Source organism: Xenopus tropicalis, chromosome 1, assembly GCF_000004195.4.
Source record: "Xenopus tropicalis strain Nigerian chromosome 1, UCB_Xtro_10.0, whole genome shotgun sequence".
Taxonomy (NCBI): domain Eukaryota; kingdom Metazoa; phylum Chordata; class Amphibia; order Anura; family Pipidae; genus Xenopus; species Xenopus tropicalis.
Genome location: NC_030677.2, coordinates 187,499,173 through 187,522,246, shown reverse-complemented (window position 1 = coordinate 187,522,246; position 23,074 = coordinate 187,499,173). Strand labels below are relative to the sequence as shown.

At 39.1% G+C, this 23,074-nt stretch overlaps 1 protein-coding gene across 3 annotated transcripts in view; it reads left to right on the top strand.

Annotated features, from left to right (window-relative positions):
* The window catches only part of erbin (apurinic/apyrimidinic endodeoxyribonuclease 1), a 103,356-nt gene extending 84,293 nt beyond the window's left edge, over nt 1–19,063 (top strand). For 2 of the 3 annotated variants that reach the window (XM_004910379.4, XM_004910378.4), the window contains exons 21-28: nt 514–697; nt 2,106–3,624; nt 7,928–8,074; nt 10,848–10,961; nt 11,378–11,581; nt 12,768–12,860; nt 13,197–13,271; nt 15,372–19,063. In XM_004910379.4, coding sequence (XP_004910436.2) covers nt 514–697; nt 2,106–3,624; nt 7,928–8,074; nt 10,848–10,961; nt 11,378–11,581; nt 12,768–12,860; nt 13,197–13,271; nt 15,372–15,479 — 2,444 coding nt within the window. In that variant the 3' untranslated portion in view covers nt 15,480–19,063. The remainder of the gene's footprint in view (nt 1–513; nt 698–2,105; nt 3,625–7,927; nt 8,075–10,847; nt 10,962–11,377; nt 11,582–12,767; nt 12,861–13,196; nt 13,272–15,371) is intronic. The other variant, XM_002934188.5, reaches the window with a different exon arrangement.
* Nucleotides 19,064–23,074: the final 4,011 nt, after the last annotated feature.

Sequence of the window (23,074 nt, the reverse complement as noted above, 5' to 3'; positions counted from 1 at the left end):
TGAATGGAACAATGTGATTCTCGCCAGGGTGCAAATATTTTCTGGGACAAGATTTCACACATGTTTTGTTGCAGTTATTATTTTCCCGTTCGCATTTTTTTTTTTAACAAACTCAAATTTTGATAAATCTGCGCCTAAGTAATAAGAAGTATTTGTTTGGTTGAGCATACCTTAGGGGCATGTATAAATAGCTATTTTCTCCTCTATAGCATGCACCTTTACTTACTATATGATTCTGAGAATTATTTTGTATGGAAAGTATGAAGTGGAGCAATAGATTTTGTATAAGACAACTAACGTTCTTATTAATTCATGCATTTAATAAACTGTCTGGAATTCCAAGACTTTTGTACACTGTATAAAACCTGACAATATCTGCCTTTATAATTATGCAGTGTTGTTGCAGTTGTGTATGTTGTAATAAATAAATAAAAGGGATAAAACTACTATTTTAGACAACTGGCAGCTTGCCAGAAGACCTGACTGACGAGATATGTATTAATTATGTTTCAGATGATACAAAAGATGCAGACTCCTTGTCTGATGAAGTGACCCGCAACAGTAATCAGAACAACAGTAATTGCTCCTCGCCATCTCGGATGTCAGACTCTGTCTCACTAAACACCGACAGCAGCCATGATACTTCATTATGTTCTCCGGAGAAAGATTGCAACATTGGGGCCAATTCGAAAATAAGGTTTGTGGTGAACAGATTTTGTATTTGATAAAAGTTGCCAGTAACGTGTCTTTTTATATACTGCACTGTATTTTTCTTCCTGAAAAGGTATTGCTATTAACCTCCTAGACTAATACTCTAATGCAAGCCTGGGTCAGTTTCTAAGTTTCCTTCATTCAGATGGTACAACTTTTGATAAATCTGTTAAATTCACCTACAGTTTTATGTCTGCAAAGAATAGAACCTTTTTTATATAGTTACATAGTTACATAGGGTTGAAAAAAGACCATTGTCCATCAAGTTCAACCCATCCGAGTAAACCCAGCACACAACCTATACTAACCAATCTATACACTCACATACATAAACTATATATATATATACAACCAGTAATACACATATATATGTTTTACAATGCATATATAGAAGTTATCTTACACAGAATATACATATTTGTAAGTACTACAGTGGTGCATAAACAAGAGCAGCGATTCTTACCCTATGGGTTTGGACCCAAAAGTGCATTCCCATATGGTTTTGTGAGTCTCCACAATCTACACTAAATATGTCAAATGCCTTTCTACATTAGAACATAGTTTTGTAACAAGGTGCATATATGTTTCTAAGCCAATGTTTGGGTTGAAAATCTAATTTAGCAATTTATGTTGTCCATGTTAAATGAGATGGAAAGGTAAAAACTAAGTAAGCTTTATCAGAAAAGTCTATGTAAATACAGCTATAAGCACTTACAGTAATGCTGCACTGAGTCCTCTATCAAAAGAAACACAGGTTTTTTTCTTCTTTTGTATAAACATGTTCTTCTGTATCAGACTTCCTCTCAGAAAAATCCTTCATTCCTGGGGCCGAAGTCTGTGCAGCTCTCTCCTCTCTCCCCATCCTCCTGCCATCTTCTGCTCCCCCTCCCATAAGAATTCAGAAGAATTCACTCCCCCTCCCATCAGAATGTGCAATCTGTGCTACCAGCCTCTAGAGCTGCAGCATGGAAGCTAAGGGAGATCAAGCTAAAATGGCAACTGCTGTCTTAAACAAACGGAGGGAGCTTCTAGGGCCCTTTTACTCAGGTATAGTAAAGCTTTCTGCAGAATAAATATAGTGTTCTAGGTGGAACTAATGTGGCATTCTATTGGCAAAAAAATCCCAAAATGACTTTCTCCTTTAAACACTGACTGTCTTTGTCATTATCTATTGCAATGGCTAATTGGCCTGTGTTTGCAAAAAGCAATCTTTTCCTGATGAAAGCATGCAGTGACATCAAGCCATTTCCAGTAGTTGAGCTGTTCGTAATACTAAACATTAAAATAAAGTTTTAACCTTGTGTAGTATATACTTCCACTTCTGTATATACTGTTTGCATTTTGCTATTTTTATTAATATTCTGTACTGATTCTCACTTTATTTTGCTTTTCAGACAAGAAGATGAAAACTTAAATAACTTTATGCAAAATGGAGACAAGCTGAGCCCTGCTGATAAAAGAGAACTAGCTGAGCTACCAGATATAAACAACGACGTTGAACTAGTTACGAGAGACAGACGAGTAATTAACTCCATGGAAAAGCCACTTAACCTAAACCAAATAAACAAAAACAACAACAACGTCGCTTGTGAAGATAAAATACATTCTAACTCTGTGGAAAATTCCGTGATTTCAAAAGATAGGGTCTCCAATAAAAGTTTTGGCAATTACAATGATGAAACAGACAACATAGAAAATGGGAATAAATTCTCTGGAGTCTGTGTGATGAATAGAGTAAACGGCCATTTGCCTGAAGAGCCAGTGTCTCCAGACACCAGTGAGCCGGTAAGGAGCACTTCAGAGGACTCTGTGCCTTCTGTTGATATGTGCATCTCAAAGAGCACCGATGACCTGTCACTTGGGGACAGTGTGGGCTCAGTAGTGGGCTCAGTAGTGAAGTCTCAAAGCATCACAAACATTGAGACTGGAGCACTAAGGATCTACAGTGTCCTCAGCGATAACAGTGCACCACAATATGCTACAAGGATGTCTTCTGCAAGTGCTGAAGGGCAAAATATTGTCAGAAGTAAGTCGGCAACTCTTCTTTGTGATCAGCCCTTACAAGTGTTCACCGGGTCGTCCTCTTCCTCTGACTTAGCAGCATCGTCATCCATAAAGAAAATGCTGTTTAAATTTGATACCAACCACAATCCTGAGGGGCCATATGCAGTGGCAGGGCCCCAGGGATCTCCAATGTCTGCTGTGCCTCAATATAATGTGCAGTATAGCACCAGTGCTACAGCCAAAGATAACCTGTGGTCACAGAAACAAAGTGCCCCTGTTGAACAAGGAACTTTGCCTTCGTCTCGCTTCCACCCATCAGATAGCATAGATAACCCCAACTATGTCAAACACCCTTCTAACTTGAATTTTTCCAATCACAACAACGTTAGATCAAGTAACATGTATAATGTGCATCAAAGGATGGGGCCTAGGCATGTGGAAGCGTGGGCCCCAACACCAAATGATCGGCTTCTTCAAGTAGCGACGCGAAGTACACTTCAAAGACAAGGCAGCGTTTCTTCAAATGCATCTGTATCTCTCGGGGAGGCAGGGTCTGCTAGAAGGGTGCTTGTGCCAGAGGGGGATTATATGACTTACAGAGATCTACATACAGTGAGCAGAGGAAATCACATGATGCCTGGTCCACAGAGACCAATGTCTGCCAGGACATATAGTATTGATGGCCCGAATGTGCCCAGGCCGCAAAGTGCACGGCCGTCCATTAATGATATTCCTGAGAGAACAATGTCTGTCAGTGATTTTAACTACTCTCGGACTAGCCCCTCTAAAAAGCCAAATGCCAGGGTGAACTCAGAGCATTCGTTATTAGACACTCAAGGAAGAAGTAAAGTCCCTCATGACTGGAGAGAGCAGGTCTTACGGCATATTGAGGCAAAAAAGCTTGAGAAGGTAAGCTGACCTGTTTTGTTTTCTGTTCAATTTATATGCAATGTGATTTTGTATATCTTGCAAAAGTGTTAGATGGAGATTGTTGCAGTTTAACAATAGTTAAAAGGCTACGTTATAGACACAGCTAATTAAAAACATGGAAACACTTCTGACCTTAAGTGCTTTTACTTTAAAGGCAAAATATACCTTTTTTTACATGAGCTTATTCCGTTAGGCTTATATAAAAAAGGTGCAGAACTTTGAAACATAAATACAAACCGTTTTTTTTTTTTATTATTTACACAGCCACAGATTAAAAGGAAACCATGATAGTCTGTCTCTGTGCTCACTGAGACCACCCCCTTTAGGAGCACAGTGTAATGAAAGCCCTTCCTTACCTTATTCCATTGTTAAGTGGTGCTTTCTGGGACTTCAAGTCTCACTACTTTTCATTGTGGGTGTTGCACCAGTTCTCTAGAGAGCAGAGGGAATGAAGTCCCAAGGCCCTTAAGTTCACAATGTAAGGTGGGGGAGGACTTAAATTACACTGTGAGGATTTTTTTTTTGTTTTTATATGTTTAAAAAGAAACCTGACATATTTGTATTGAAATGATTCAAGTTGGTATCGCTAGTAATAAAGGAGCAATTTTTTTTCTGAAATCCACTTAAAAGTGTAACTAGATTGTGCCTAGACTCCCTACACTCAGCTCACAAAGGGCTGATTCTGCCAGGCACACTTCTCATTTTTCTACTTTTTAGATTGCATGACAGTGATACTGTGCTGCCCCCTGATGTTCAACAGGAAGTACAGGATTTTGCAGTTTTGCATTATTATTGCTCTTATCTATTTTTAGTATTTTCACAGTAAAATAAAATATGTCAGTGGCCAATAGAATTTTACATATTTGGAATTCCACAAGTTGAGTTCAGTGCCTGCGGTAAAAAAAATTTCCTCTGAGCTCGCTGCTTTATGATTACAACCAGCTCAGCTTTACAATAGACACAACTCTGTTCAGCACTTAGCTAGAAAGTAAAGTGTGGGGAAAAAAAAATCTGACTAAGATATTTTAAAAGCTGTTGGTATATGTGTCATACAAATAAATAAATTAGGGATGCACCATATCCAGGATTCAGTCAGGATTTCACAGAGTTTGGGATTAGGCCAAATTCTAAAGTAGTGGATTTGGTGCATCTCTAGAATAAATAGGGCTTTTGATCTGCCTGTATCTGCTCATTGAGGGAGTAGCCACATTGCTGACTTTGCCTGCCCTATCAGGGCATGGTGAGAATCTTGCCTTCAGCGGCAGAGTGCAAATAGTTGGCAGGGACAGCAAAAGCCGCCTCTGGTAACTTTAAGAGCCGAATTTCTGTTTTTTTTTAAACAGAAATTCATCTCTTTTAGTGCAAAAAGCACAATAGTGCTCAGTTTTACGATAGGCACTCTCTGCACTAGCGACTCGGTCCCGACATAGAAGAGGTAAACGTGGAGCGGGTAAGGGGAAGTGGCAGCAGCCCCAGAAACGCCAGTGTGCCCTATAGCTTTAGCCATTATTCCCAGAGGGCCTGTAACACCAAAAAGTGAAAAGTCATTTTTCAGCTGGCTATTTCCATTCACTTGAAAGGGAAACACGCTCAAGTAAAGGTGTAAGCGCCTAAAGGCCAAAAACAATCACCAGAGCACTTGCTGACTGACAAGTGGCCGCACCTTTACATCTGTGTGTATCTCAGTCCAGTGAATGGGAAATGTGAGAGGCGATGAGGTTCACTCTTTATCTGTCTGTCTGGCTGCTAAGCGTCACACATGGTATGGCTTATAGCACACAAGGCATTTTGGTGATCAGTATACATCTCGTAGCAGGTAGCAGCATCTCCTCAGCAGGATCGCTTCTTCTTCCGTGGGAGCTTACTGTCTAATACAGGGTTAATACAATGTTCAAGCAATACTGTCACTCCCGGGGGAGAAAACCAACTAATATTGAATTTTTTGGATACAGTTATGGAGGCACTCATATGTATTAACCAAACTGTGCTACATAATCTGCATATAAACCACATTTAATACTGTGCTTTTGTTACCAAACAAAAACTGTGGGTCCTTTAGTGTCTATTTACTATTTTGTCATTCTTATATATTCTGTTGATGTTAACATTGTCTCTCATATATATATATATATATATATATATATATATATATATATATATATATATATATATATATATATATATATATATATATATATATATAATGTGTGTGTATTTCTTCCAAGTTTATTAAATAGACCTCAAACCGACTGATTAGGGTTTTCCAGATAAGGGTTCTTTCCATAGTTCGGATCTCCTACCTTAAGTCTGCTAATAAAATTATTTAAACAGTAAATAAACCCAATAGGATTGTTTTGGCTCCAATAAAGATTAATTATATCTTAGTTGGGATCAAAGTACAAGGTACTGTTTTATTATTACAGAGAGAAAGGAAATCATTTTTAAAAATGTGAATTATTTAATTAAAATGGAGTCTATGGGAGATTGCCTTCCCATAATTCGGACGATTCTGGATAATGGGTTTCCGGATAAGGGGTCCGATACCTGTAATTCATTTCTATAAGCTCAGTATTTAATGAGTGGATCTTTCCCCATTGTGCACACCTTTAAGGTGGGTGATATTGGATTAATCCAGTCATTTGGCCCTCGGGCCAGATAATCAAATCACATTGAGAGGATGTAGGCCGTTGGGACAAGAATCATATCAGTGATTCCATGCACTCCTTACAGGGATTTTTATACCTGCCCAATCGATATCTGGCTAATTTTCAACCAGATATCAGTCAGGGCCCCAATACACAGGCCAGTAAGCTGCCAGCTCGGTCCAGCAGAAGCTTTTACCAGCCCATGTATGGCCCCCTTTAGACATTCAGCTACCCCAGGCTGCAGCCAAGCTGATAAAAGGTAGATTGTTCTTCCATAAACCATTTTTTCCATTTGCTCCATTATAGAACAATTTTGCAGGAGAGGGTAACAACTTACTGCCTTTCCCAGTGTAAACGTATGACATTCTAATACTAGCTCCACCTCCTTAATTACTCTTTCAGTTGAATAAAGAGAAATGAATTATACAAAGGGAGAAAACATTGTGTTTAAATCATTTCCCTATTATGTATGTTATGTTATGTATATTCATACATACTCATATGTAAGTCATAATGAGAGATATATGAGAATAAGGTCTATAGAATTGCATGCCAGCTTTGGATATAACAGCTCTCACACCTACAATGGCTGTAATGCATAGTGAGCTGGGAAGGTTGCATGTTCTAATGGCTTCTAGCGTTCAAGCATAAGCAAACCTTGCTGTACAGTAATGCACACTACCGGCCACGGCAGCAATAACCAACCTGAATCTGCCACCTGAATATCTGGAAACTGTAGGAAAGGTGCTATGTGGTGTATCTCTGTACACAAGCCATCTATGTTTGGTGTATCACTGTGTGTACAAGCTACCTGTGTATCTCCTCTGACACCTGCACTGCTTCTGTGTACCTGTGTGCCTTGGTGCCTGGGTTACCTGTGTTTTTGGGTACCTGTGTGTGCGCCTGTGTGCTTGGGTGCCTGTGTGTGTGTGTGTGCTTGGGTTACCTGTGTGCTTGGGTACCTGTGTGTGTGTGTGCTTGGGTACCTGTGTGTGCCTGTGTGTTTGGGTTACCTGTGTGCTTTGGTTACCTGTGTGCTTTGGTTACCTGTGTGCTTGGTTACCTGTGTGCTTGGGTACCTGTGTGCTTGGGTACCTGTGTGCTTGGGTACCTGTGTGCTTGGGTACCTGTGTGCTTGGGTACCTGTGTGCTTGGGTACCTGTGTGCTTGGGTACCTGTGTGCTTGGGTTACCTGTGTGCTTGGGTACCTGTGTGTGTGCGCCTGTGTGCTTGGGTACCTGTGTGTGTGCGCCTGTGTGCTTGGGTACCTGTGTGTGTGCTCCTGTGTGCTTGGGTACCTGGGTGTGTGCGCCTGTGTGCTTGGGTACCTGGGTGTGTGCGCCTGTGTGCTTGGGTACCTGTGTGTGTGCGCCTGTGTGCTTGGGTACCTGTGTGTGAGTGTGTGTGTGCGCGCACGTGCCTGTGTGTTTGGGTACCTGTGTGTGTGTGCGCACACGCCTGTGTGCTTGGGTACCTGTGTGCGCGCCTGTGTGCTTGGGTTACCTGTGTGTGTGCTTGGGTGCCTGGGCATCTGCATGCCATACCTGCTTGCCTGTCCGAGTGCTTCAGTAATAACCTGTTGTGTTGTTAATGCATGCCTCACTAACCCATGTTGTTCCATCTGTCCCTTTATTCAGAGCATGCTGTCTAGGTCCTTTAATTCCACTTTCAGTGCAACTAGCAGCTCTCTCTATGGCAGCTGTAGAGATCTGCATGGCAGCCAGGGCAGTGTTGCCTTGAGTGTTGCTCCTGACAGAAGAGCTTCTGGTGGGCACATACTACGTGTGAGTAACAACTTACAGTAGCTTTTGTAGGACTGCAAATTTATAATGTGCCAGGATAATGCACCATATTGGGCTCAGTAACACATATATGTCATGTAGCAAGTCATATTTCCTAACCATGAACACTGGCTTATCTAATGGCTTGAAGAGGCATTCCCCATCCCACCCATTACTGGGATACACCAGTGATGCCTTAGTAATTATTCATCTATTACCTGCACTATTAGTTTAATGACTTATGGACTATTTGTTCTATAAACTTCCCATATCTTCCATATGGGCTTCCGACCCAAACATTATTATCATTGCAGTGGGCAGCACTAGTGTTTGGGGTCCATTTCAAGGATAGTGCTTCTTCTGAAATACAGAATGTTCTTCAGTCCTTCAGTGACATGGCGGACAGGTAACAAGCTTTAATGAGACTTGTGGGACTGCCAGGAGAATATGCCTTGCTCATTGTACTCTAACTACTAACATGATGTATGTTTCATTACTGATCCCTTTTAAACTAAATTCACTAACTGTTTCTAAAAGTTTAATTACAACCCAAATACTTATCCTACAGCTATGACTGGTTTAGATTCTAACTCTTCTAGGTTTTGGTTACTAACAAAAATACTATCTTTTCTACAAATCCAAATGTTCCTCTAAGATGGGGCAGTTTGTGGTGCAAAACTAGGGTATAACTATTTAAGGATCAGAGTGACTGCTGGATTTCCATAAAAGTGTTGTCTAAACAAATTACTAATTGTAAAGGAGAAGAAAGGTAAAAACTAAGTAAGCTTTATCAGAAAGGTCTATATAAATACAGCCATAAGCGCTCACAGAAACGCTGCACTGAGTCCTCTATCAAAAGAAATACAGGATTTCTTGTCTCCTTGTCCTCCGCTGTATTTATATATAGGCACCCAGGGACCTTTAACTAGGGTGGCAGCTTTAGTGGGTAGACCTCAGGGGCCCATATATTTGTTAACATTTTAAAAGCAGCTGCCAGATTATACCTGATCAAATCCAGTGGTGGAGCTGGAGGGGTGAGGTGCAGAGGGTAGAGAGTGAGGGGCAAAATTCATGTCACTTCTGCAAGCTAAGGGTGCTTTTTAGGGTGGCACGGGACCTAAATACAGCCCTGTACGTATTAGTATTGAGAAACTATTTTTGTGATGGTTTTGCATCACCCACTGATCAGGGAAAATCCAGGTTCTAACTGTAACAGGAAGAAATGTGGGAATATAAGCCACACCTCTCCATCCATTCATTGGCTGGTGTAACCTAGCCTGTATGTGTCCTTGATTTGTGTGTCAGCACATACTATTAAAAATTGCTGTAGAGTGGAGTTTGCCTTTAACTGAGATTTATCTTATGTCTGCTTCTGTGACTGGGCCCATATATTACCGGTAAGGATTGGTCCAATCAATCTGACCTTAAAGGGACAGTATACCCTTTTTCAACATGTGTTCAGTGAATAGGGCTTGTGCTGAACATACGTTTTGCCTATTTTTTTTAATTAGGAAATATATAAGGATTTTGTTGTGTCTCAGTGGCTGCTGGTTAGTTTGACTGTGCCACACACTGGTGCCCCACTGTGCATGCCATTCAGAGGCACAATGTAGGGAGCAATGGTAAGAAGACCTTAGATCCGGCACTCAGTGCAGAGACCAGCAATCCCTAATTTTCAATCTTAATTTTTTGTCAGTATCACTTTAATATATAGTGTACTTTTGCCCTTCACTGGTTAATGTTGTGTGCAGCTATTCAAATTGAAAAAAAGTAGAAAAGGCAGAGGTTACATAGCAGATAACTGATAAGCTTGTAGATTCACATTATTCTACAGAGATTATCTCTTATCTGCTATGTAACCTGTGCCTTTTCTACTTTTTTCAATTTGAATAGCTGCCTCTCTCCATGGCTGCACAGCAGCTTTGTTTATATAAACTATAGTAGTGTTTCCGAAACAAACACACAACTTTTACCAATGCAGGGCAATAGTACATGATATATTTGATACTTTGAAACACTTTAATTTTTTGGTGTTACTGTTACTTTAAGGAATTTGCTCTTGAAGATACTGCTGGAAATGATGGATAAATCAAAGACTGAAATTTGGGGTGAAGGCTTATTTTCTTCTCTAGATATCCTTGGATATTTGGGTAAAACAAATCTGTGTTATGAGCCAAGAGGTGCCCCAATCAAATGTTGGACCACAAAGCTACTGTTCTGCACTTAAACACACACATACCGCATACAGTGAAATAAAGCTACTCTGCAATCATATTTAGATTAAGTTCTAACATGCTGTTCTGCTGCCTTCTATTATCTGTGCAAATTAGAAGGGAGTAGAATTTTACAGGGAAAATTATTTTGATATCCAACAAAATGTGACCAATATACTTTCTCCTAAACAGGCCTTGGGTAAGTCTTGGCTTTTTACATTTTATAATGCATTGAGTACCAAGCAATGCCACCTTTATCCACACCGTTGTAACTGGGTTGCATAGTCATTCAGCACCAATATGCAATCTGATTCCATTTCTTCCACTCAGCTAATTATTTTGTGTAGCTTTTATTATGCTCTATAGTGTGTGTGTATATATATATATATATATATATATATATACACATATATAATATATATATATATATATATATATATATATATATATATATATATATATATATATATATATATACATAGATTGTATTCAAGTGTAAGTAAACATAGAATGCAGATAGATTTGTGAACCAACATGCTTACTTGTTTATTTACACCCTAAAGTATCCTCAGCCTGGCAGTGTTGGAGAACCTATGCAAGATGACGTGTTTGTAACCGGGCAGCAGAGTTATCCCACCATTGCACGCAAGGAAAGCACAGCCGACAGTGTGAAAAAGGTCAGTGTTTCCCATGTTCATAACACTTCTTATGTTCATTTGTTCGGAAAGACTATGAACAAAGCTCATGAAGGAGTCAATATAAATGCCACAGTTTCATGAGATTAAAATACACTAGCCAGAGCAAATACAAGTCTGGTTTGGATTTGGTTCGTTAATCGCCTATATCCATAAAGGGGGATTCGGCTGAATACCAGACCAATGGGTTTGGTGCATCCTTAATAGTTACATGAATTTTGGGCAGAAAGTCTGACCCTTTTTATAAGTGGCAGATGCAGTTTCTGTCAATGCTGAAGTAACATAGGGCAGATTGTGAGACATTTGCCATAATGTCAGTTGTGCCATCCCTGGCCAGCACCATGAAAGCAGAAAAGAACCTTTTCTAGATTTAAATGTGAAACATTATTTCTCTGCAGATGCACATGAGCAATGGACAGATGTGCCAACCATCACGGCCTCAAGCAAACTATAGCCAACTCCATCACCACCCAGCCCAGCCGGTAGGAAGACATCCCTCTAGGGAGCAGCTCCTCGACTATTTTACACTTAAAGTTTCTCAGCAGCCTACATATTACCAGATACCCTGTTCTCCAAAGCAAAATGAGCTTTCTTCTCAAGAGGTACATATGGCTAATAGGACATTCTTAATCTAGGGCTAACTGCATTTATATAAATGTCCTTTATTTGCTACTAATGGAGAAACAGACCAAATCTTTTGTGGAGAATTCATCTTTTGGCCAATAAAAAATAAAACAGATTTGGTTTTACCCTACTTTTATTTCATCTTCTTCAACAGATAAAGTCGTATGAAAGTGTCTGGTTATTGTGCGCACAATTCATTTCTTTCATTATATATATATATATATATATATAAACGAGTTGCTGGAAAGCTGCACACCATAAGAGCAAGATAATATCTGGGTGCCAGTGCTGAAAGCGTAGATACACAGGGTTGGAATGACAGCACACGCAGGATGTTTTTCAAGAAGAATCACAGAGGTTTAGATAAATAAATGTGAGGCTTTATTCAGTCCGACGTTTCAGTTCCTATCTGGAACTGTCCCTGATGAAAGTTCCAGATAGGAACTGAAACGTCGGACTGAATAAAGCCTCACATTTATTTATCTAAACCTCTGTGATTCTTCTTGAAAAACATCCTGCGTGTGCTGTCATTCCATCCCTGTGTATATATATATATATATATATATCTCTTTGCACTCCGTAATGTAAAACTTAGCATTTATTAAGACCTTTGTCTATTTAATCTAATGGGCTTATTTATCAGTTTTCCAGTTTGTGAATTCAAGTTTGTTTTTCTAAATCAAATAAACTCGGATATTGAATGCTTGCTTATTTATTAATGTGGTAAACTCAATCGAATAAAAATAGTCATACCTCGAATTTTTGAGTTTACAAACTCTGATTAATCTCTAAAACTAGAATACCTCACATTGAAAATATGACTTGACTGCCTAGGACAACTCCCACTGACTTCTATAGCAACTCGCAAGTTTTTAGATGGTGATGTTTTACATTTGAGTTTTCTGTTTTTTTTGCACTTAATAAATAACAGACTTTAGCACAAAAAATCCCAAATCAAATCTCAAATAGCGATTTGGCCCCCTCTGGACTTGCTACGATACTTATATTGTAAGCGTGGAGCGGGCGGGAGTGGTTTGGGTGCTTGAACCATTATAGCACAAAAACCACTAATTAAAGGTATAAACGTATAAATTATATCTTGCCTTTTATAAGTGAGCACATGTATATAAATTTGTTTTTTACTTTTATCTGCATTTTCTTAAGATCCGTGTAAGACTTGTGAAAGATCCTGAGCTTGGCTTTAGTATATCTGGTGGCGTTGGAGGTAGAGGAAATCCTTTCCGACCAGGAGATGATGTAAGTGCTGGATTTTCATGATACTCCTTTTACATAGTATATTTGTACATTGTGTATACAGGTGCTGTCTTACTGGGAGTTCTTTGTTTGCTGCCCCTCAGGGGGCAAATACACAGGGCAAGTAAATGTAAATACGACTGCAGCCATGTGTTTATATTATTTTTTTTCTTTAACTGATGCTAAATCATTGAATAAATGGCAATACGTATGTATGTGTATCTGTGTTAGATAGATATTGTTTCCTGTTATGTATTAAACTGTATGATTCCAGCAAAATGAGCACTGTTTCTGTTAGACTTTCATCAACAAATCTAAATGCCATTATTTCCTTTTTAGGGTATATTTGTAACAAGAGTTCAGCCAGAAGGTCCAGCATCCAAGCTATTGCAGCCCGGGGATAAAATATTACAGGTAAAAAATGTGTATAATGCAGTGTTTTGCTCATTCTTTATGTTTCTGTCCATCACCCTAAGGGTGAAGACACACTGAGCTACTAGTAGCAGCTACTTTTTCATGGCTTCTAAACCCCAGAAAATACCCTGCCATAGACAATACTGAGAATTGCCTCTGCTAAAACACACGTGGAGACAATTATCAGAAAATCATCAGCAGTGTCTGTCTATTTTAGTAGCCACGACAAGTAGCTGCTACTAGTAGCTCTGTGTGTCTTCACCCTAACATGACTTCATGCGTCAGCTCACCCGTCATAATCATTAACACTCATCTTCTCCATTGTTCCATGCAACTCCATTACTGGCTAGTGGGGAGTTTCAGGCAAGTACAGCATTGTCTATTCATTTCCTACCTTGCCTTTCATGCCATGAAACCATAAGGGTGAAAACACACAGAGCTACTAGTAGCAGCTACTTGTAAGGGCTACTTAATGCCAGAAAATCCCCTGCCATAGACAGTACTGAGAATTGCCTCTGCTAAAACACACGAAGAGACAATTATCAGTAAATGATCAGCATTGTCTATATTAGTAGTCACAACAAGTAGCTGCTACTAGTAGCTCTGTGTGTCTTCATTATAGTAACTATAAATTAGTCAGTAAGTTAAACATGGTATTTATATGTCCTGTGGTGTAACCACATGTAGATTCAATAGCGCTAGCGCTAGACTTTAGCTGGTCTACAGTTTTTTCTGCCATTGTTTGTGATCTATTCCTCTGGCCAATGGCATTTAGAGCTTTCACAAAGCTTGTTTTGCACAAGGTTTGTTTTTTTTTTTTTTTGGTGTCCTGGTCTATTTTAGCTATTGATCAGTTGGAGGTTTTCATACTAAGGGGCACATTTACTAATCCACGAACGTCCGAAAGCGTCCGAATGCGTTTTTTTCGTAATGATCGGTATTTTTGCGATTTTTTTTCGTTGCCGTCGCGATTGTTTCGTATTTTGCGCAACTTTTTCGGTGGCGTTACAACTTTATCGTATATTTTTCGCGACTTTTTCGTCGCCATCGCGAAACATTCGGATTGGTTTTTCCGCCGTTTAATATAGCACAATACGAAAAAATCGCGACGGGGACTAAAAAAAAAAAAAAAAACGCTAACTTTTCGTTTCCAATCCGTTTTTTTCCCATTCGGATTCGGGGATTAATAAATGTGCCCCTAAGTGTCTTTCATCATTAATGGTGGTATAAGTGTGCCCATTACACAAAATAAAGGGATTAGTCAAATCCTTATTTTTTGTATCAAATAATAAATCCTTCACAAGATTTGGCCACTTACTAAACAAAATCAAACCCCTGACACCTCTTCTTAATCACCTGTTATAACTCTGGGCAGCAACATGAATTGTGTAAAGGCAATCCCTTATCCATAACATGTAAATCTAGCCTGCGCCACTTGTTTTAGGGGAACACTGCAGTTTGTGCTTGTACTTAGCCTAGGTATGCAGGAGTACCCTGGTCATGCAATTCAACTTTGATAGAAGAGTCAATAACATACAGGCTGCAGGCACAGGGGGCAGAGTCCTTTACCAGCTATATGTATTGCACTGTCATGGGGCAGTAAGATACTGAGTGAGCATGGATGGGTCGCCATTTGCAGAATTTCTCTAAATGCCTCATCCAACTTGATTTGTGTGAATCTGCTGCTCTGAGTGAGCTGCTCTTCTACACTGTGGCCTTTTTTTACTATGTAGGTTAGCTCTCTTTTTTACATTGTGTAAATGAATGATTTATAAGGCATGCATTAATTCACTAAATCCACTGAACGGGAAAGAATTTATAGCAGAGTGATGGACCCACAGGGCTGTGCCATAATGGCTATGTATGCTAAGTTCTCAAGCACAACAGGGACTTATAGATGGACTTTTTTACTTGACTATATCCCTTCAAATAAAAAAAAGAAAAGAAATTAAACAGAAAAGACTGTTTATGGTGGGCTTAGGAAGAACATTTGTCAGTATATCGTACTGTAGATCAATTATACAAATGTTTGTATTTCACTACAGCTATATAAAGAATAATATATCTCTAAAACATATTAATTTCTCTGTCTTTCCCCAGGCAAATGGCTACAGCTTCATCAATATTGATCATGCCCAGGCTGTCACGTTACTGAAGAAGTTCCAGAATGCAGTGGAGCTGATGGTTTTACGGGATGGCTCTGTATAGGAGAGGAAATGAATGGTGTCACCCCAGCAAAAGCCAGCATGTCTTCAACAAATCAATTAGCATAAAGATATTATTTTTCTATGTATATAAGTCAAATCAACTTGAACAAGAACCATGGATTTTGATATTGTAAAGAACTAAGTAGCAAACGTGGTTTAAGGGAACAAACCACTGTAGATAAAACAATGTAAAATGTCTCAGTTCCCAACATGGGCGTTTGGGTGTTGAATGTTGCGATCATTTTTGCCTACAAGAACAAACCTGTGTTGTTTTTGTACAGAATGTAGGTTTATTTTTTGATAATTCATGCTTATTACTTAATGCTGTCAAATAATAATGAGCCTCAAGCGTAGCACTCAGGCACATGGCAGAACTGTCTCTCCTGACGCTACTTACGCCTTTATCTACGCCTGATATCACTGTTCTAATCCCAAGCCACTTTAGAGGTGGAACGTGAAATAGCATTCGTACGGATGAATAAAAAAAGAGTAGCTTTCCAGGTTGGCCAGATCATTTGTAACGTCAGTGCTTGCCAACGCAGGAGATACAACCACTTCTTACTATGAGCCCCCCCAGTGAGTGAATCTGAGTATATTTAGAGCACCCAGTGCATTTCCCTAATAAACACAATGAAATGTTATTTTTTTTTTTTAATCAGTAGTGCTTTATCTGTTTTTAATCACCATTTTTTTGCTACATCAAAATTTTTTTACTTTATTTTCCGGGTATATTTTTTATAGTAAGAATGTTTTGCACCTGATTTTAATGTGCTGTATCTGTTTTATTCATGGCAACATAATGCGTTTCTGGCTAAGCTGGCCTGTATCACTGTAATTTTATTGTGGCCCACAGGGCGCCGAAGGAACATGGCACTTTAATAAGTCTGAATTATTATTCTACCTGTTCTATAAATGAGCCACGTGCATTTGTATATAGTGCCTGGATATTTCCGTGAAACATTTAACCTTCCTATCGCAGGTCATTCAGCCTTGTCATTGAGTTCTAAGAAATGCACTCCTGGCTTTGGTTTCTGAGATTACATGGGGCTTCACTTCAGAACCTTGAATCTGTAGTGTTTGGCGGAAGCTAGATGCACCAGGCAAGAGGTAGATTGTTTTCATTATTGCTTAAACGGTTTGCTTTTCTTATGTAGTAGAAACTAAGTTTCATGGGAATTTTACCATGGGTAGCAGAACAGCCTGGAGCTAGGTAACCAAAGTATGCCTGTGAAAATGTGGCTAAGGTAAGAGTAGGGCAGTGCCTATTTGCTTTTACAGAAACACCTGGAAGCCCTGCTTAAAGGTCTGTTAGTGTAATCTTTGGGGTCAAAACATGCTGCCCTAGATATTCTTGCAACTATGGCTCACTGACAGATATTCTCTATCTGTAAACTTGTTATGAGCTAAATGGGGCCCTGGCCAAAGGTTGGACTTCTAGGGATGGGGTTAAGCCAAAGTCCAACAACCACTGAGCAGATAGAGAGAGAGCTTCGGTGCTTAAGGAGGTTCATGGCGAAAGAGCTCTTCTACTGGTAACACTGTAATGTGAACTAGGCTTTATAGAGTAATTAAAGGGTTTCTAACTATACTGATGATTTACCACATGCTGCCTTTGTTATTCAATAGTGTAAATATATTTTTGGATCTCGGTTCTTTCACAGTAATTTTTTGCTTTTGTGCTTCGGCTCTTGTACATTTTAGTGAAATTGCATTGCTTAATAATAAAACGAGGTTGCTAACGACCAGGGACAAGTGCCATAGACGACCAAGAGCTGTTTGTTTAGGGCTATTTCATTTTTACACCGCCATTACTTGCAGTTACATTTCTTCTTTTTTTACTTATTACCGGGGGGCTGTTTCTTTTTCTACCAGCACTGATGACAGGGTGAGATTCATAGGATCCAGCAAAGGAAGATACATGTATCGGGTCTGTTGCACCTCATGAAGTCGTTGCAATAGTCGCCCACCATTTTGCACTTTTTGTTAAGTACAAAATACTTTTATTAGGTTCCTGACTAAACGTTTTAACTGAAACCCTTTAACGACTCTTTGTGTATTTTAACTTGTTTTAGCTGAATTTGGATTATATTTACATAGGAATTGAATATTTTGGTATATAAATATATACACACAAAAAAATGTCTTGTATTTTCTTACCAAATACACGCTGAGTGAATGTTAAATACTGAACAAATTATTGCTAATCTTACTGTGTATTTCACGCCTGAGAGGCCCTTATATTCTGTCAGTAGAGATGCTTAAGTTTTACTTAGTACGCCCCAGATCCATTGCACCGTCATTTACAATATTTATTTTCTGTATTGAGCTAATCTTCTCTACGCTGCCTCAGTGCATTACACGCAATTTTCCCATGCGAGAGCACAATTCATATGAACTAAGGGCAATGGTCTCTAATTTGATTGGACAGTAACTCATGTGTAAATCTGTGAGCTTGAGAGATGTAGGCACACTGTCCATTGCAGTCTCAGGGGCTCAAATTCCCCATAGTTGATAGGGTTGCCACCTTCCTAAATTATTTTTACCAGCCGGTGGGGCAGGCAGTGGTGTAAAAATGGCAGAGCTATGACATAGGGGCTTATTGAGGACAAATTATGCAGAGGATCAGGGGGTGGGCTGGGCTCATCTTGAGAGTATTACAGAGCTATTCAATTTGTAATATCGGCCCCAGCCTTGGCAGGTGTTTTACCAGCTAAGCCAGTACAAGTACAGCTAGGCCAGTACAAGTACAGCTAGGCCAGTATAATACTTGTCGGGTGGCAACCCTAATGGTTGATCACTTTAGCACACCCAGTGCTAGCATAACCTGCCTTCTTATGGAACCATCAGGATTTCTGTGGGCATCCAGGATAGCCAGATTTTAAACATATAAATATATAGATAAAAATGTACTGGAAGGATTCACGCACCTTACATAAATAATAAATACATTTTACATAACTAAGACGTATTGCATAATATTCCCTGTGCAACATTTTCTGTTATGGACTGTTAATGGGAGGCACTGAGTTACAATGATAGTGTGTGTAATGTGTGTATACACTGTATAACACTGCAGATCTATGTACAATGAATTGTGGTAGGCAGGTAAATGGCCTGGCTTCTATCACACCCAGCTATGCAGATACGTGCTGATTCGGAGCACACAATAACATGCACATCACGCAGCAGAATTACCAAGTGTACGTCTTTTCTTTTTTTCCACAGCATATAATGGAAAAAAAAGTCCTTCTGGGACCGATCAGATGGAAAGAAATCAACATCATTTTAATTCCCTATTTATTATGTAAATAGTCTGTCACTTTTTTGACTGGAGTTTCAGAGAAATATGTACATAGTTTTAAGGCCTTGTACGAACGTGCGGAACATAGCAATAAAGGACAAACAACATCCAGCTTTTAGATATGCTGTGCGAATTTTTTTTTTTTCCTTGAATCATTTTGTCGTAGGTGGCTATGTAATGTTTTAATGATCAGCATTTATTCAACATTCCAAATTTTTGTATATAAGTAAACTGTTTCTTTAGCAACACATGGAAATTAGCAAATAAACGAATGCTCTTTCAGATTTTGTGAGTTTTTTTTTTTTAAACTCTGTTGAGTTGATCATTACAGTCTTCCAAAGACACAAGGCCGAATGGATTTCTCATTCCTCAATGGCTGGAGGAAGCCTGTCTCAGATCAACACTGCCAGGCATTGCTGGTGTCTGATTGGTAGAACTGCTTTGTTGGGTTACTATACTGTACTGTATAGGTATGGGATCCATTAGTTGGAAACCCTTTATCTAGAAAGTTACGTGAATGCCATCTCCCATAGACTCCATTATAATAAAATAATTTGAATTTTTAAAATGATTTCCTTTCTCTCTGTAATAATACACTACCTTCTACTTGATCCCAACTAAGATATAATTACCCCTTATTGGGGGCAGAACAGCCCTATTGGGTTTATTTCATGGTTAAATGATTCCCCTTTCTCTGTAATAATAAAACAGTACCTGTACTTGATCCCAACTAAGATATAATTACCCCTTATTGGGGGCAGAACAGCCCTATTGGGTTTATTTCATGGTTAAATGATTCCCCTTTCTCTGTAATAATAAAACAGTACCTGTACTTGATCCCAACTAAGATATAATTACCCCTTATTGGGGCAGAACAGCCCTATTGGGTTTATTTAATGGTTAAATGATTCCCTTTTCTCTGTAATAATAAAACAGTACCTGTACTTGATCCCAACTAAGATATAATTACCCCTTATTGGGGCAGAACAGCCCTATTGGGTTTATTTAATGGTTAAATGATTCCCCTTTCTCTGTAATAATAAAACAGTACCTGTACGTGATCCCAACTAAGATATAATTACCCCTTATTGGGGGCAGAACAGCCCTATTGGGTTTATTTAATGGTTAAATGATTCCCTTTTCTCTGTAATAATAAAACAGTACCTGTACTTGATCCCAACTAAGATATAATTACGAATCAAAAATAAAACAAGAGGTAATCACACAAGGTAGAGTATAGAAATATCTCTTACCCACAGTTGTGGTGGGTCCATGTGCTCATGCCCCAGACCTCTCAGCATAGGGAGCCATCATGGGAAAATCAAAAATAGAAAAGGCAGGCACTCCGGATTTTTTCAACAAAGTTGAGAAATGGTTAAATGATTCCCCTTTCTCTGTAATAATAAAACAGTACCTGTACTTGATCCCAACTAAGATATAATTACCCCTTATTGGGGGCAGAACAGCCCTATTGGGTTTATTTCATGGTTAAATGTATATTTGTATGTATGTATATTTTTATTTATAAAACGCTACTTATGTACGCAGCGCTGTACAGTAGAATACATTAATACAAACGGGGTTAATAAGATAATAGATAAATACAAAGTATAACAATAAATACAAGATACAGTAACAGTTGCAATAAGTTAAGAGTCAAAGGCACAAGAGGATGGAGGTCCCTGCCCCGTAGAGCTTACAATCTTCTCTGTAATAATAAAACAGTACCTGTACTTGATCCCAACTAAGATATAATTACCCCTTATTGGGGCAGAACAGCCCTATTGGGTTTATTTAATGGTTAAATGATTCCCTTTTCTCTGTAATAATAAAACAGTACCTGTACTTGATCCCAACTAAGATATAATTACCCCTTATTGGGGCAGAACAGCCCTATTGGGTTTATTTAATGGTTAAATGATTCCCTTTTCTCTGTAATAATAAAACCGTACCTGTACTTGATCCCAACTAAGATATAATTACCCCTTATTGGGGGCAGAACAGCCCTATTGGGTTTATTTAATGGTTAAATGATTCCCTTTTCTCTGTAATAATAAAACCGTACCTGTACTTGATCCCAACTAAGATATAATTACCCCTTATTGGGGGCAGAACAGCCCTATTGGGTTTATTTAATGGTTAAATGATTCCCTTTTCTCTGTAATAATAAAACAGTACCTGTACTTGATCCCAACTAAGATATTATTCATCCTTATTGGAGGCAAAACAATCCTATTGGGTTTAATGTTTAAGTGATTTTTTTCGTAGACTTGAGGTAAGTACATCCAAATCACTGAAAGATCCCTTATCCAGAACACCCTAGGTACCAAGCATTGGATAACAGGTCCCATATGCTTCACCTATACTTAAGCCATCACCCATAGCATCTTCCTTCCTACCTTCGCACCAACACAACATACGGCCTTCATCTAGACATGTCATCTAAAACCTTTTAATGGTCATGAAATCATATTATTTTATAGTAGGGGGTACATATGTTTCTAATTTACTCCGAATAAACACAAAGGATTAAAAAGTAACAGGAATACTTAAGATTATAATAGGGTTAATGCTTTTGTTATACTGTAATAACAGCTCTGTCCTGATGATTAAAAGTTGTGTATGGAATGTTAAAGGAAAAGGAGTCATTTTGGCATTTTACTGCCAATAGATTTGCCACATTAGTGCCACCTAGAACACTATATTTATTCAGCAGAAAGCTTTACCATTCCTGAGTAAACAGCCATAGAAGCTCCCTCCATTTGTTTAAGATAGCAGCTGCCATTTTAGCTTGGTCTTCGTAGCTTCCTGCTGCAGTTATAGCTGTTATAGCTCAGTTCACACATTCCTAAGGAGGGGGGAGTGAATTCTTTTGAATTCTTAAGGGGTGTGGTCCAGGAGAAGAGAGAGGACAGAGCTGGGCAGACTCTGGTCCATGGAATGAAGGATTTTTCTGAGAGGGGAAGTCAGACACCCTAAGAACATGTTTACAAAAGAGACAAGAAATCCTGTATTTCTTTTGACAGAGATGTCAGTGCAGCGTTTCTGTGAGTGCTTATGGCTGTATTTACATAGACCTTTCTGATAAAGCTTACTTAGTTTTTACTTTTCCTTCTGCTTTGACTGAATCAAACGGAGCCCCACCTGATGTGATCTTGTTTTAAGGAAACATTTGATTTTACTACAACTATATGCAGAGCACATATTCATTTTAAGCCTTATGATTTAGACTTGTGCATACATAGAGAATAATGTACCCCCTTTTGTGAAATATAATAATATTAGAAGTCACCGAGGAATTCTATGACTGTATAAAGGCACAAGACTGAAGATCGAGCACTTTATACACCTCCGTTTTGGACCGCTTCATTGAATAGTAGCAAGAATGACAAATTACTTATTCATATATCTTGACCTTAAGTTATAATATAAAGGGGGGGGGACGACTTGTACTCAATAAATATTGGTTATAGCAATCACTCATTTTCCATTTAAGAGGCTTCCTGTAGCTCAGCCATGTTATCCAGTGAGGCTGTGTCTGCTACTAAATATATGATGTCACTTTTCCTTTTGGCTTTGCTAGAGATGGCTTTGGGCAGTGTCACAGAAGGCCTCGATTGTAGGTGAGTAGAAAGTCCAAAAGAGACTAATCTGAATGTGTTTTTACTTGCCCTTTAGTACAGGCCTACTGAGGGTAAGACATGATGCAGTAAGGGAACAGTAAACTCATTCCTGACAGATCAATCTATAGTATCATTTAATTAATTATGCAATAAGAATTGGGAGAACTTTGTAAGAGTGCCAACACCACAGAGTGTCCAAGTGAGTTAGCTGCCATTGGACTATACTGGCAGCATTAGAAGGGAGTGGCCTTTGTGTAAGGACCCTTCAAGGATAGGTCTTGTGTTTGCTACATGAGTCCTGCGTCAATCCAATTTTTCCAACTATGAAACACGCCTCGCAACCTGCATTATAGCCTGATTGTACCCACCACCTGACCCGAACTGCAACTGCCTTATCTGCAACTCGCGGACCACCATTAAACTGGAAGTGTTGTTGCTGCAGACCGGGAGTAACATCATCAGAAGTGGGTAAGAATTGAGAAAAAACATTTAAAGGGGTAAACTATGGACAACAAAAGGACCTGCAGACTCGCATCTCTACCACATCCAAAAATCCTACCTGCAACCCACAGGGTACCTGCTTTTGGTTGCATTTAACCTGTGGGTACCCGACCTGCTGCAGGACTCTACTTGGCCGAATAACCTAAAGGGCGATGTATTTAGGGGTAGTGG